The sequence below is a fragment of the Rhinolophus sinicus genome, chromosome 14, assembly GCF_057876585.1.
Source record: "Rhinolophus sinicus isolate RSI-liver-muscle chromosome 14, RSI-T2T, whole genome shotgun sequence".
Classification (NCBI taxonomy): domain Eukaryota; kingdom Metazoa; phylum Chordata; class Mammalia; order Chiroptera; family Rhinolophidae; genus Rhinolophus; species Rhinolophus sinicus.
In genome coordinates, this window is record NC_142514.1 from 5,498,294 (window position 1) to 5,512,496 (window position 14,203).

A 14,203-nucleotide genomic window follows, 5' to 3' on the forward strand; every position below is an offset into this window, starting at 1 on the left:
AAATACACTGCTTATTTGTAATAAACATATAGCTTTAATTATTTCAACTATTACAATAATATTAACATAAGCTGAGAAAGATCTTGCTGAAATATATCTGAGACAAAACTTTAATAAAATTTTTTTCTCATAATGCATGATTCATAAATGTCAATATACTTTTATTCATACCTCCATCACCAATGACCTAGTACCAAGCTCAAAATATGAGACATATACACATTAAAAAACTAGAATGAAAACTAAGAGCACAATGTTTATTTGTGTTTGGACACTGCCACCCCGAATAATGCTCTTAAAGCATTAGAGAGGCTAAATTTGTCTAAATATTCTTATGGGAGTACATTTTAGAGATCATGGCAAAGACACGGAATTTGACTGGTGAGAGTAGGGGTTGAGGGAAAGATCCAGTTAGTGTTCAGAAGGAAATACATCGCAGTTGCTGGACCAACATCTGAACAACTAGTGTTCAGGCATGATGCCGGCCCCTGGAGCGACGAAGGAGAAAGGAGAGGGTACCAAAGGTTGTTGAGCATCGGATGTGCTAGGAACTGTATCGGGCCTTGTGATGTAGTCATTCCTCACCCCGCCCTTTTGTGGCAAGAGTACTGAAAATCAGGAAACAAAACGGAAAAGTTCAGGATCTTGCTCAAGGCCACCTCCCTAAGCGAGCGGAGCGAGGACTCCAACGTCAGCCCAGGTTCTAGGAAGAAGCCTGAGCCTCAGGCCGGAGCAGCTTCGGCTGAGGCTCTTCTCCAGCTGCAATGACATAGCACGCACTGTGTTTTCTTCCCTCGGCGGCAAGGGTGGGTAGGCAGGAGGAGAGAACTGGCAGCTCAGAGAAGAGGGAAACGCACACATACAATAACAACATAAATGCTATCCTAGAAACACACGAAGTGCCAATGAACCCTGACTGGGGTGACATTAGCTGTTTGAAGACCCAAGATGACTTCACAGAGCAGGTGTTGAAAATCAACAAGCAATATAATATGACTGACCTTGCCTATACTCAATGAAAGTAAAAAGGAAAGAAAAGTCGAGAAGAAACACCAAAAGTTCTTATAGCCAGGCAAAAGGCTAAATAAAGTGAAAGGGGACAAAAGCAGGGCTAGATTCTCAAATGCAGTTTTTCAATGACTTATCACACAGAGATAAACAGAACTATTACAAGAGTCATTGTAAGGAGATGGACGAGAACAACAAAAAAGGAAAAACGAGAGATCTCTACCAGAAGATTCAAGAAATGAAAGGGAAATTCAAGCTATACTAGAAATGCTGGACAACAGACCAAAAAGCATATAATCTCACCAGGAGAAAATAAACGGAAGGGGAAACAGTGGACTAAAAATCTGTACAGGAGAGACAAGAGGACAACAGGAACCTTTGAGGAAGATTCCTATGAGGAAGAACCTGTGATTCTAGAAAGTCAAGTGAAAGCTGCCTGAAAGTATTGGGAAGAAATAAACCACCAGTGGTAGATGGAATACTGAAAGAATTTTTTCAAGCCACAGAGACTGAAATCTGTCAAAATCCTAAAAAGAATGTCAACAAATATGGAAAATAAAACAATGGCCTACAGACTGGAAATATTCAAAATGCATCCCAATCTTCAAGCAAGTAGATACCAAGGAGTATAGTCACTATAGGACTGCCCTGTGCTCAAGTTTAATTTATTATGTACATAAATATATGACAAGTATGCTTATTATCTATAGGTGATAACCTTACTTACCTCATAAAATTGTTACGAGGATTATATGAATTCATTCATAAAAAGCACATAAGCTTTGCCTAACATATAAGCACTAGATCAACATATAAACTTTAATTTTATTATTATTAACGTTGTTAATGACATCAGGCAGCTGACCAATAGTTAACACGTAATAAAATGAAAATAACAGTGATCAACTTAAGGTCCTGTGCCTGGGTCAAAATTCAGTCAAAAAGCTGAGGGTGGGAGAGAAATGGCTTAGCAGAGGCAAATATAAAAAGAAAAATGAAACAAAACAAGACCAAAACACAAGAAAAAAAAGAATGTGATATACACATATTAATAAAAGCTTAGACTACATTAAAAAGACGAGCTTTTAGGGAAACTGAGGATAACTCCTTGCCACCGTATGCTGATCAGATCTGGGGAATGTTACTTAAGTGTAGGTATTATATTTGGAAACACATAAAGTTCACCAGAGGAGAAATAAAATGGTTATACATAAAAATGGCTAATACTACACCACGGATGAAACTCAAAAACATTACCCTCAGTTAAAGAAGCCAGTCACCAAAAAAACCACATACTGTATAATTCCATTTATAGAAATTCTCAGAATAGGCAAATCCATAGAGATGAAATAGCGGTTGCCTACAGTGGGGGGAGGGGGAAATGAGGAGTGACTAATGAGTACAGACTTCTTTTTGGGGTAATGAAAATGTTGTAAAATTGATTGTGGTGATGGCTGCACAAATGTGTTAATATACTGAAAGCCATTAAATTATATACTTTAAAGGGGTGAAATATATGGTATGTGAATTATATATCAATAAAGCTAGTATATAAAAAGGAGAAAAAATAAATGGCTAAAGGAACTTGAGAGTGGTGCCCATGGAAAAGTGTGGTGGGGGCCACAGCTGTGGACGGGTGCATTGGGAGCATAAGTAAGAATTTAGAGCAAAGGCGTTTCTGTGAAATGCTCAAAAATGAAGCCGCTGCAGGAAGTCAAGAAGGTGCCATGACCAGAGGCTGTTCCTATCTGTGCCTTTATCTCGCCTCTGCCCCCAAGAAACTCATGTTGAGGACAAAGAACAGAGTGGGGCATAAAGTTCAACAGAGTACCTAAAAAGGAACGAAATATTAAAGCTTTAAGTTTAAAAAGTCCTCTTCACCCAAATGCGACTAAAAGAATAAATCATGTATTTTGTGTTAAAAGTGTGGTTGGCTGGATCTTTTGAACAGAAGTGAATTTATGAAGTTCTCAGCCCCAAAGGAGCCACCTTGGTAAATTTCTAAATGAACTGTTTTCAAAACAAAAGTTCAAAATGTTTCGGAATGGTCAAAATACAATAAATAAAAACTCAAGTTTATATTACGTTGGTGCAAAAGTAATCGCGGTTTGAAAGTTTAAAAATAATTGTGAAACCCACGATTACTTTTGCACTGACCTAATATATTATTATGCTGATAATCAGTTGAAAAGGTCTTGACTATATCAGGAAACCTCAGCTACACGGTCTCCAATATCCAGTTATAACAGAAATAAAATAAGGTGTTTGTCAAGATTGAGTTATATAAGGTACTCTTCTGAAATTGATTGGATTTCCATAAAAAGAAATCATATAGCATATCGACTTCCCCCACTACTTTTCAATAACAAATCAAAAACCTGAGAGAAAAAACCTATACCATCCTACAACCATTTACTCCTGACTAATCTGAATGGACAAATAGTAAAAAGAATGTCAGTAAAGGGTGTGGCATGGCGAAGGTCAGAAGACTCCAGGCCACAGGCTTTAGGCCCCTGTAATAACAGGGCCTCCCGGCTCCGCCTGATATGGGGGCCCGGAAATACCTGACATTCATTCAAGTCCTAACATTGCAAAGCAAATCCAGGGCCAGATGTTTTAGCAAAGTAAGAAGTCCATTTACGATGAACAAACAGAAAATCTCCAACAGAAATTCTACAGACTTAATTTATTAGAATAAAGGAGAGAAAGGCGGGAAATGATCCCTAAAGTAGGCCTCTGTGCATATTGTGCTGCGGCAACTTCACAACGTCAAGTTCTGGGTGATCAAAGTGACTTGAACTTGCTTGATTTATTCCTTCATTCAATCATGCAACAATTATTTAGTGTCTCTTTACCATATACCAGGCATTGAGCTATGGCTCAGAACACAAAGATGATTAATATTCAATGGTTAACAAATAGTGATATTTATAGATCAGAGATAAAAAACTAACTAGTAAGCTATTGGAAGCGTTGAATTCTTTGTTGAAGGAGATGTGGATATGCATAAATAAATAAGCAACCAAATATATACTCTCTTGAATATGTAAAAAGCTTAATCCAAATGTCTAACAGCAATCCATATTTCAGGGAATAAAACTGTCCAGGCAGAGGTGAAATCTTTGCTGCATGATTATAAATTTTACTTATATATAAGTGAGCATACATATGTTCCATATTAGACAGAGAAAGAAACATAAAAATGCAAATAAGTTTCTAAGAAAGAAAAGTCAAAGTAATTTGAATTGTATTAGGAAATGGGAAAGATATCTGAGCGCAAAGAATGAATATCAATTTATTAAAAATAAGTCAGTATGGTATTTTCTAGAAAACCTTAGCCTCAAACTACAGGGCTATGCTGCAGTTTCTAAGAATAAATATAAAGGTCTATTTTGTAAAAGGCCAAATTAATGTGAGCACCTAAAGATGGCTGAATTAATCCCATCAGAATGATATAGGCCATTTATCTGTTATTATACAGCATTATGTTTACAAACTGTATGTAAGCTAAACGTGCATAGAGGAACCTAATAAAACGAAGACACGTACATGGAACACTACACACAGAAACATTTCTATCTATGATCTTCTAGAGGGAGCACCACTGCTCAGTCATATTTTAGCATAATGTTAACATAACATAAAATTACAAATAAAACAACTTTGCATTTATAGGTGTTCACAATCTAAAATAGTAAAATATAGTAAAACATATCTTTGCTGACACACGTTAAGGAGTATGCCCACTGTCAGTCACTCAGAACACCCTCCTCTTTCAGTAAGAGAGACCAACACATTTATTCCATCTTTTTGCTCTACATCAGTATAAAACTCTTTTTTTAATGTTAAGAACTAAAAAGATAAACACACATTTTAACATGAATGAGCAAACATAGAACAACTGTATACCTCACTATTCTACAAGTTTACCACTAGACTAAAATTAGTAAGTCACGTGGCCAAAAAGCAAGATATTTATATATTAACTACTTCTGTGTTGTCCAATGAGGGCTCTGTTATTAAGAATGTACACATGTGGCTCAAGTTTTATATAACCTGATAATCATCTGCATTGAATTAAAATGGACTAAACACTCCAAACAAAAGGTAGAGCTTGCCAGACTGGATAAAAAAGGAAACAATTAAAAAACTAAAGTACGCAAGAAATGCATTGTAAGTAACAAGAAAAAGCAAGCTTTCAAGTAAGAAGCTGAAAGAAGATACACCACTCAGACAATAAGCATAAGAAAGCTAGAGGAGTTGTATTAATATCAGACAAAATTAAGTTCAACATAGAGAGTATTACTGGACATAAAAGAGAGTTACCAAAAAGGTAAAAGAGTCAATACATGGAGAAAGATGTTCATTCCCCTAATGAGACAACATTCAAACATATAAAGCAAAAACTAACAGAACCAAAAAGGAGAGATAACCAAGTTCACAATCACAGTTGAAGGCTTGAATGTATCACTCTGGGTAACTGATGATACAAGTAGATAAAAGAATTAGTAGGACACAGAAGATCTGAATAATAATATGAACCATTTTTTAAAAAACTGCCAGTTATGGAACAGTATACCTAATAACTGCAGAATATAAATTCATTACAAGTGCACACGGAACATTCACCAAGATAAATCGTGAGCCAAAAAACAAAAGTGTCAACAGATTTCAAAAGACTGAAATCTTGCCGGGTACTCACTGACCACAAAAGAACTAATTAGAAATCACTAACATGGGGCAATGGGTTTGGGGGTGGGTATCTCAAGTCTCTGGTAATTAAGCAATTTATTTCTAAACAATCCATGGGTAAAAGAAGAAATCAAACACAAAATGTTTTTAAATATTTTGAACAGAATGATAATAATGAAAGAACAAATCAAAATCTGTGATAAAATCAGTTATCTGAGATCCCTCTTTAGGAAGCTAGGAGAAAAAAAAGATCAAATTCACCCAAAATAAATAGAAAATAAATAATAAAATAAGATTGGAAATCAATGAAATAGAAAAGAAAATCAACGAAACCAAACGCTAGCTATCTGAAACAACCAATAATGTTGATAAACCTCTATTTAGACTGGTTAGAGGAAACAAACTAGCAATATTAGTAATGAAAGAAAGTTCAAAATTATAGATCCTATAGACATTAAAAAGATAACATAGGAATTAATTTAAAATTTTTACCAATAAATTTGAAAACCTACATGAAATGGACAAAACACTTAAAAGACACAGATCAACAGATTACCAAACTGATACATGAAGAAACATAAAATCTGAATAGGCCTATGTCTATTTATAATTTTAAACTTTCCATAAAAAAAAAAAAAAAAAATGTAGTCCCAGATGGCTTCCCTGTGAATTCTACCAAGCATTTCACAAAGAAAAATAGCAATCCTTTACAAACTCTTTCATTAAAGAGAGTAGGAGGAAATATTTCCCAACTAATTTTTTGAAGTCAGTTATTACTCTGATATCAAAACCAAAGATATCACAAAGAAAGAGGTTTATGGCTCAATATCCATCATGAACACAGATGTAAGTTTTTAACAAAACATTAGCAAATTGAATCCAATAGTACACAACAACCAAGCAGGATTTATCCTAGGAATGCATAGTTGGCTTAACATTTGAAATGAATCAATGTTAATTCATCATATTAACAAAATGAAGTACAAGAAAAAAATAGCATCTGACAAATTTCAATGCCCATTTGTGATTAAAAAAAACACCTCAACAAACGTAGCTATAAAAGGGAACATTGTCAAAAAACACACACAATAAAACACCCTCCATTGTACTTGACAGTGAATGACAATGTTCTTTCCCCAAGACGAGAAAGGAGGCAAAAACGTCCGTCCACTCTCATCACATCTATTCGGTATCATGCTGCAGGCCCAAATGAGTGCAATCAAGCACAAAAAAGAAAGAAAATGCACAAATCAGAAAGGAAGAGGTAAAACTGTCTTTATTTGCAGATGACATGCTTATGTACACAGAAAATTCTAAGGAACCAACTAGAAAGCTACTAGCATTTAGCAGGACCAAAGTCTACAAGGTCAACACATAAAAACTATTGTATTTCTATTTCTATCAATGAACACTTAGAAATGGAAAATTTAAAAATACAATTCTATTAACAGTAGCATCTTCAAATAGTAATTACTTAGGATACATTTAACAAAATATGTGTAAGACCTGAAAACTACAGAAATTACACACAAAAAAAGAAACCTTTTGTAAAAACGGAGAGGTATATCATGTTCAAGGACGGAAAGATTCAATATTGTTAGGATGTCAGTTCTTCCTAGACTGAACCACAGATTCAGTGCAACTCCACCCAAAATTCCACCAAGCCTTTTTAAAACTAGAAACTGGCAAACTGATTCTAAAATTTATATGGGAATGCAAATGACCTAAAATAGCCAAAGCAATCTAAAAATCAAGGACAAAAATAAGAGGACTTACATTACCTGAATTCCTATAAAGCTGCAGTATTCAAAACACTGAGGTACTGATAAAAAATGATAGGTATTAGGTCAGTGAAACAAAACAGAATCCAGAAAAAGACCAAACATATACAAGCAACTGACATCCAACAAAGGTGTCAAGGCAATTCAATGAGTAAGGTCTGTTTTCAACAAATGATGCTCCAACCACTGGCATCTGTGTGGAAACGGATGAACTTTCACCCACCCGCTACTTCGCATCACATACAAAATTAATTCTAAATTAATTTCTTGCAAATGTAAGAACTGAAACTTCAAGAAGAAAGTACCGATATAATCTTGGCAATCATGAGGTGATCAAAGATACCTTCATAAAGGAAAGTGATATATTGGACTTTATTAGCAAAATTAAATATTTTGCTTTTTGAAAGACACCATTACAAAAAAAAAGTCATCGTATGGGAAATAATATTCACAATACATATATCAAAGGATTTGTTATCAACATAGCAAGAACTCTTACAACTAAATTATACTAAACACAACTCAATGTTAAAAATTAAGCAAAAGATTTGATTGGACAAAGATACTTCACAAAAGAAGATATACAAATGGGCAACAAGACGTGAAAAGATGCTCAACATCCCAGTTAGTCAGGAAATTCCAATGAAAAGCCTCAATGAGATATCACTACACACCCATTAGAATAGCTAAACTTAAAAAATTGACAACATCAAGTTGAGGATGGTAAAAAACTGAAATCCTAACACTTACTGATGGGAATGGGACAGCCACTTTGGAAAGCTCTTTGACAGTTTCTTAAGAAGCTACCCGCACATGTACAATCCTGCCAGTTCACTCCTAGGTATTTACTCAAGAGGAACGAAAATATAAATCTACACAAAGACTCGTTTAACAATGTTCATAACACCTTCATTCCTAATGGCCCAAAGCTTGGAAACAGCCCAACTGTGAAGGGATAAAATATTGTCCAGAGGAACAGTACTCAGCAAATAAAAAAATGAACTACTGCTACTGCAACAACATGAATGAATCTCAAAATTATTAGGCTGAAAGAAGCCAGACCTAAAAGATCACATACCACATTATTTCATGCATACGCTATTTTAGAAAATGCAAACTAATCTAAAATGAGAGAAAACAGTAGTTATCTGATATTGGAAGAGCAAAGGCTTATAAAAAGGGCACGAGGCAACTTTTGGGGGTGTTGGAAATGTTTTGTATCTTGATCACTAACAGTTTCATTGGTGTATTACATACGAAAAAGCTCATCAAATGGTATACTTTAAGTCAGAGCAGTTTATTATACATAAAGTATACCCCAATAAATTGTTTTAAAAATTACACACTAAAAATCTCATTTGTAAGAAAAAACTGGCAGTCAAAATAAGTAATTCATAAAGAACCAACAGTTCAAAAATTTTCTATTTAGTGATTAGTTTAAAAAAATTGAACTACTGCATTTATTTAAATGCACTTATATTTAAATACTCCTGCTGATTGTTAAATATACTCTAATGTGGCCGTACTGCAGATTTCATCTATTTTAAATTTCTATATTGTATTGGGAAATATGAAAAACAGGTTTATTCTAAATTGATAAATGCCTAACCTTGTTTTGACTCTACGCTATACTGTAAGAAAACAAATACTTTTTACATGACAATGTACTTATCTTTTTAATTCATTACTTAACATAGTTCAAAACTTCTGTTACTCCAATGAGGTCAAAATAAACATTAACTTCTCACCAGAGTTTTCCATTCACTTCACGTTTCATTAAAGGAAGTGCCTACAACTACAACTCTCTGCGAGCCAGTACAAGGATGAAGTACCAAAATGAAGGTGGCCGCCAAACTTTTCCATTCGTCACAAACCGAGCACAGGACTCAGGCCTCTGGCGGCTGAATGCACTCGTATTGCACAAGCCGGCCCCGGGATCACCTTGGGCTTGCAGCGACAAGAATTTCAAATGATGGGCGGGCAGCTTCTCAGAAATCAAAACTCATAAAACCCAAACCCTCTGGCAATGCTTAGGAAAACTTCAGAAGGAAGTAGCTACAAAGGGCCTGGGGCAAAGCGAGCCTAGATTATTTCTGGATTGAAGTACATCTCCAGAATCCTCAGAGGGTTTGGAATAGAAAGCGAAGAAATCAGATAAATACAGGGAAGTGCCCAAAACAGACATTTAATTAACCATGGTAATAGCTTCATTATTCAGAATTCAACAGATCAGCACATCATGAAAGGAGAATTTTTTTTCATGAAGCTTTTATACAAAAATCAACAGAAAACAAGCTTACATCCAAGAGTTACTTTGAAAATATAGATTTTTTTTAGGGTATTTTGAATTTATACATTCACACCGACATCTACCATAGCTACTGCCTGCAGTGCACCAATCTCTGAGTCTGTTTCCTTATTTGTAAAATAATCATGATGGCCCTTCTGGCTCTATCATTATATGTTCAGAATAACTATTCCTTATAAAAACAAAACCCCTAAGTATCAAATAGGTGAGAAAGTAAACAAATATATATGAGAATGTGAAAAATCATTCAGTTATTTAGAACACGCATATCCTCAGCAAGATCATTCAATCTCCAACATACAAGAAACTGTTATAATGTTATGTAATACCCGAGAAACACAGTGAGACCAGGAATAAAAATCAACTCTATCATATAGCACATATTCAGATATCTATAGCTTTCCTTAAAAGCAAGCTGTAGAGTAGAAAGATCCGTAAATTGGGAATCTGGGTTATTTTCTACCCTCCCTTACAAACTTTTTGGATTAGGACTCAAAAAGTCATCTGGCCGTTTTGAGCCTTGGATTATTATCTATTTAGAGATGGGAACAGATGACTTCGTAAGTCCTTTCCAACTATAGTGACCTCTCAAGAAAAAGAAAAACAAAAAGGGTGCTTTAATTACATTTAGTTAATTATCAGAAGAGTTGCTCAGCCTCATGCTCAATAGCCTATGTAAATATATACGTGACCATCTAGACTTTTTATTAATATATAAAAATCCATAAAATGCATTATTACTTCTTCAGTTTTGATGATTTCACATTAGTAACCACATAGAGAAGAATTATGTCAAGAAACCTGAAAATACATTAAGTTTCCTAACCAGCCCTACAGGATATATTCGAAAGTCAAAAAGGAGTGTCCAGAAAAGGAAACGGGTCTCGGTAATCACACTGTTCGCAGCGGTGTGAGCTGTTGTTCTGAGCTGCTGGGTGTGTTACGAGACGGAAGCAGATGAGACATCATGGTGGGATATCATGCAACCAACTCAGGACCCTTAGGCTCACTTGTCACCTTTTACTTTAGACTTTTTTAGGGATTATTTTTAAAAGTTAATTTTGCTTTATAATCACATGAAATATTCACATGGTTCCAAAGTCAAATCTATAGAAAACAAACTTGATCGAAGCAGCCTAGCTCCCTCCCTAGTCCCTCCGTGTACTGTGGCTAAAGGCTCAGACCCAGGGAGGGGCAGCGTCGCTGACGGTAACACAGCTCGGCCTGTGCATCCGGATCGTAGGGCCTGACCCTGGATCATGACTTCCTCGCGCCAAGCTGTTTCCTCGTGTCTACAATGGGGATGACAATGGAACCAGCTCAGCTGGTTGTTGCGAGGAGTCATTAAATCCCCTGTGCACACTGTTCCCCTTGTGGGGTCTCAGTCAAGATTCACCACCAGCGTTAGGCTCTCAGCTGAGGCTCAGCGCCATCCGGGAGGACAGATGCAGGCCGGGACATGAACCGGACGTGCTGCTGCATCACGGGCCCAAGGTCTTGGGAGTCCTATGGCCACGCCCACACCTCATCCAATGCCAGCGCCACAGCACAGCGGTCACTCCTGAGAGCCGAGGCTCCTCATACACCCCTACAGTCAGCGCAGGGCCAAGGAACTTTCTTCCCACCCAGGGTGACTTCGAGAGACTCACTGTGTTCAGAGCATTGAGCGTCGTATCGTCCCGAGAGGCCGCAACACAACCATCCTCTGTGGAGCCCCCATCACACATGCCTGCAAACGCCGCCATACTCCTTGGAAGACAGGAAGGGAAAACATCAGTACAGAAACTTTAACCCTCAATTTCCAGAGAACATTTTCAGCCCAGACCAAATTTCATTACTACATGCATAATAAGCCAGAGTCCTCGGTCCTGCTTCTGCTCGTTTGACACAGAAAAAAATGTACAGTTCTGTACAGGTCACCCTTCACTCACTCAGAAAGAGAGAAGTTACTTTTACTCATGTCCATTTGTGTTATTCCTACTCTTTATTTGTACTCAGATTTTAGTTTTGAGGGCATGAATAATCTAAAATTACTTCCCCACAATTGGTTAGATTACAATCTTTTGAAAGAAAAGTCTCCACGGAACAAAATGTAATCCTGGGACTTAATCCCATTCATGCTACACATCAGCTACCATTAGGTGGATGAAGGTAAAAGGAGCCAACAGGAAGGAAGCCTCAGTATTAGTCGTGACTCACGCCCCGCAGGCAGCCTCATGTACGTACGCCTGCACGCTTGGCACCGCTGACCACAGAAGAGCCAGAGCGAACAGTCAGTCACAGGCCTGGTTTCAGTGTGTAGTTTTGCACATTGTGATGCCTCCCAAGTCCAAGCAATCGCTCCAAACAAAGGAAGGCCTCCTGCTTGCACTACGAGTGTCAGGGACAGATTTCAACTTCTCTTTTGTAGTTCAGGCATTTGCAGGCTAGCAAGTCCTCATGTAGGTAAGCCACAAAAATGCCACATTTAGGCCTGGCACCAATGAATAGCCATCAAGTAGAGAAACCTGTGATGGGGTCTGAAGATGGGCTGCATGAGCCAGTTACTCAAGTGTACAGAGAAGTGGTGATAATTGCACATATGGCTTAGAACGTTTTCCTCCTGGTGAGTTGTAAGAGCTAATGTGGGACAAGCCTCAAGAAGGAAAAAGTGACTTTACCATGTTACAACTCTTTTCTCTGTTAAGAAGGGTCAGGGCTCTGATTATACAGCGAACAACAAAACTTGAAGTCAGAGAACGCCCAAATAGGAATAAAATTTCAGGGGAAAGGAGAAGGTGTATTGCCTCCACGTCAATTGAGATGGCCTAATTCAGAAAGCAGGCTGGGGCGAAGTCCTATTACCTTGCTGCCCTCAAGTACATAAGGAGGTCACAATCATTGACTCCAGGCATCCAGACCAGCTCCTCATGTTGGGTCACAGTGTCACCATCTGGAGAAGGGAAGGGTTGCAAATCGGGAAGTTTGGCCTGTAAAACAGGGAAGAAGAAGTCACAATCATGGTGTCTGCAGAGCTGCCTCAGGCGGGCCCTGGGAACAGGTGCAGTAGCTCACAGGCCTCTTTCTTTAGGCAGCCGGGAAATAACAGCAAAACCATGAGTCACTGAAACTGGCCTGCAGCACATTTCAGGATCCTCTGGCCACAGAAGATTTCACAATGGAGCTTAATCTCTACTTAAGGAGCAGCAAATAGTGTCAAAGGTAAAGCAGGGCCAACGAGACCCACAAAATGAAACAGAAAAGGACAGTGTGAATAAAAGGAAAAAAAATGTCTCAGGAGATAATAGCACCTTGATGAAGACGAGAAAAACACACACTTCAAATACAAGTTTACAAAGAGACATCTGCAAATAATGAAATCTCACCTGAGGGTATTTGCTAAAAAATTAAATGAACTATCCTATCAAATTAATGTTCCTTCCTCTCAAGAGAGTCAATAACAATATGTCATGGTAAACATCAAAAACAGACTTAGAATTGGAGCTAACATTAAAAAGAGTTGAACTAAATGATGGTGATAGAAATTGGGTGAGTGGTGGCTTCAGGAGGAGAGCACTGCCTGAGGGGCAGGAAGGAACTTTCTGAGATGACAGTGAGACAGGTTAGTTAGCATGTTGCTAGGTAGACAGGCGGGTCCCTGGTGGAATAAACAAAAAGCAGCCATATTCTGAAATTCCAGATCCTGAAATGTCTCCTTCACTCCAGGACTGGGACATGAGAATACGCCTTGAGGTTAATAAATAATCTCAAATCCCTTCTGGCCGGACAAAGGAGCAGATCTGATAGACAGGAATGGGTTATTTCGTTAATCCCTTCAGGATGGGCAAACAGGACAAACCTGATGGATGAATTCCATTAGAAGGTTCCAGCCCCCTTCCCCAAGCAGATAAGGGAAGGTGTAAAAGTAAGAGCTTTTGCCTCAGTCACTGGGCACCCCCATTCGGGACGCCCTCCCGCTCGGGAGCTGCAACCTCTTCTCCTGCCTCTAATAAACTATCTTCCTGTACAACTCCTTGCCTCTCCCTAGTCCGTGTGTCCATTCTTCGGCTTCACGAGACCCGATCCCGGCCCACACCCAGAAACTGCCGGCAGATCCAACATCATCTACATCATTTGGGGACTCACAGAAAAATATTCCTACATCAACAGAGCTGTTCTGTGTCTTGATATGAACTGTCACAGCAGACTCACCAGTATCCATTAGGTACGAACAGTTCAATTCAGTGAACATAAGTACAATAAATCAATTTAAAATATTTACCATCAGTGCCCCACAACCAAGATGTAAACACCTGGAGCACTTTCCCATCCTCACTCTGCTGGGGCAGAGGAAGAGGAAGCAGGTACCACCAGAACCATCAGAAATCTATGAAAAGCCAGCCATCTGCAAGACACATATGTTCTGATTGTCTTA

The 14,203-nt window shown here is 37.9% G+C and overlaps 1 protein-coding gene across 7 annotated transcripts in view; it reads right to left on the bottom strand.

The window, feature by feature from the left end:
• Positions 1-14,203, bottom strand: part of RERE (arginine-glutamic acid dipeptide repeats) — a 389,341-nt gene that overhangs the window by 95,695 nt on the left and 279,443 nt on the right. For 6 of the 7 annotated variants that reach the window (XM_019746719.3, XM_019746721.3, XM_074334103.2 and 3 more), the window contains 2 exons: positions 12,634-12,758; positions 11,439-11,538 (listed from right to left, as the gene is read on the bottom strand). The exons of the other annotated variant lie outside the window; for it this stretch is intronic. In XM_019746719.3, coding sequence (XP_019602278.2) covers positions 11,439-11,538; positions 12,634-12,758 — 225 coding nt within the window. The remainder of the gene's footprint in view (positions 1-11,438; positions 11,539-12,633; positions 12,759-14,203) is intronic. 7 annotated transcript variants of the gene reach the window in all.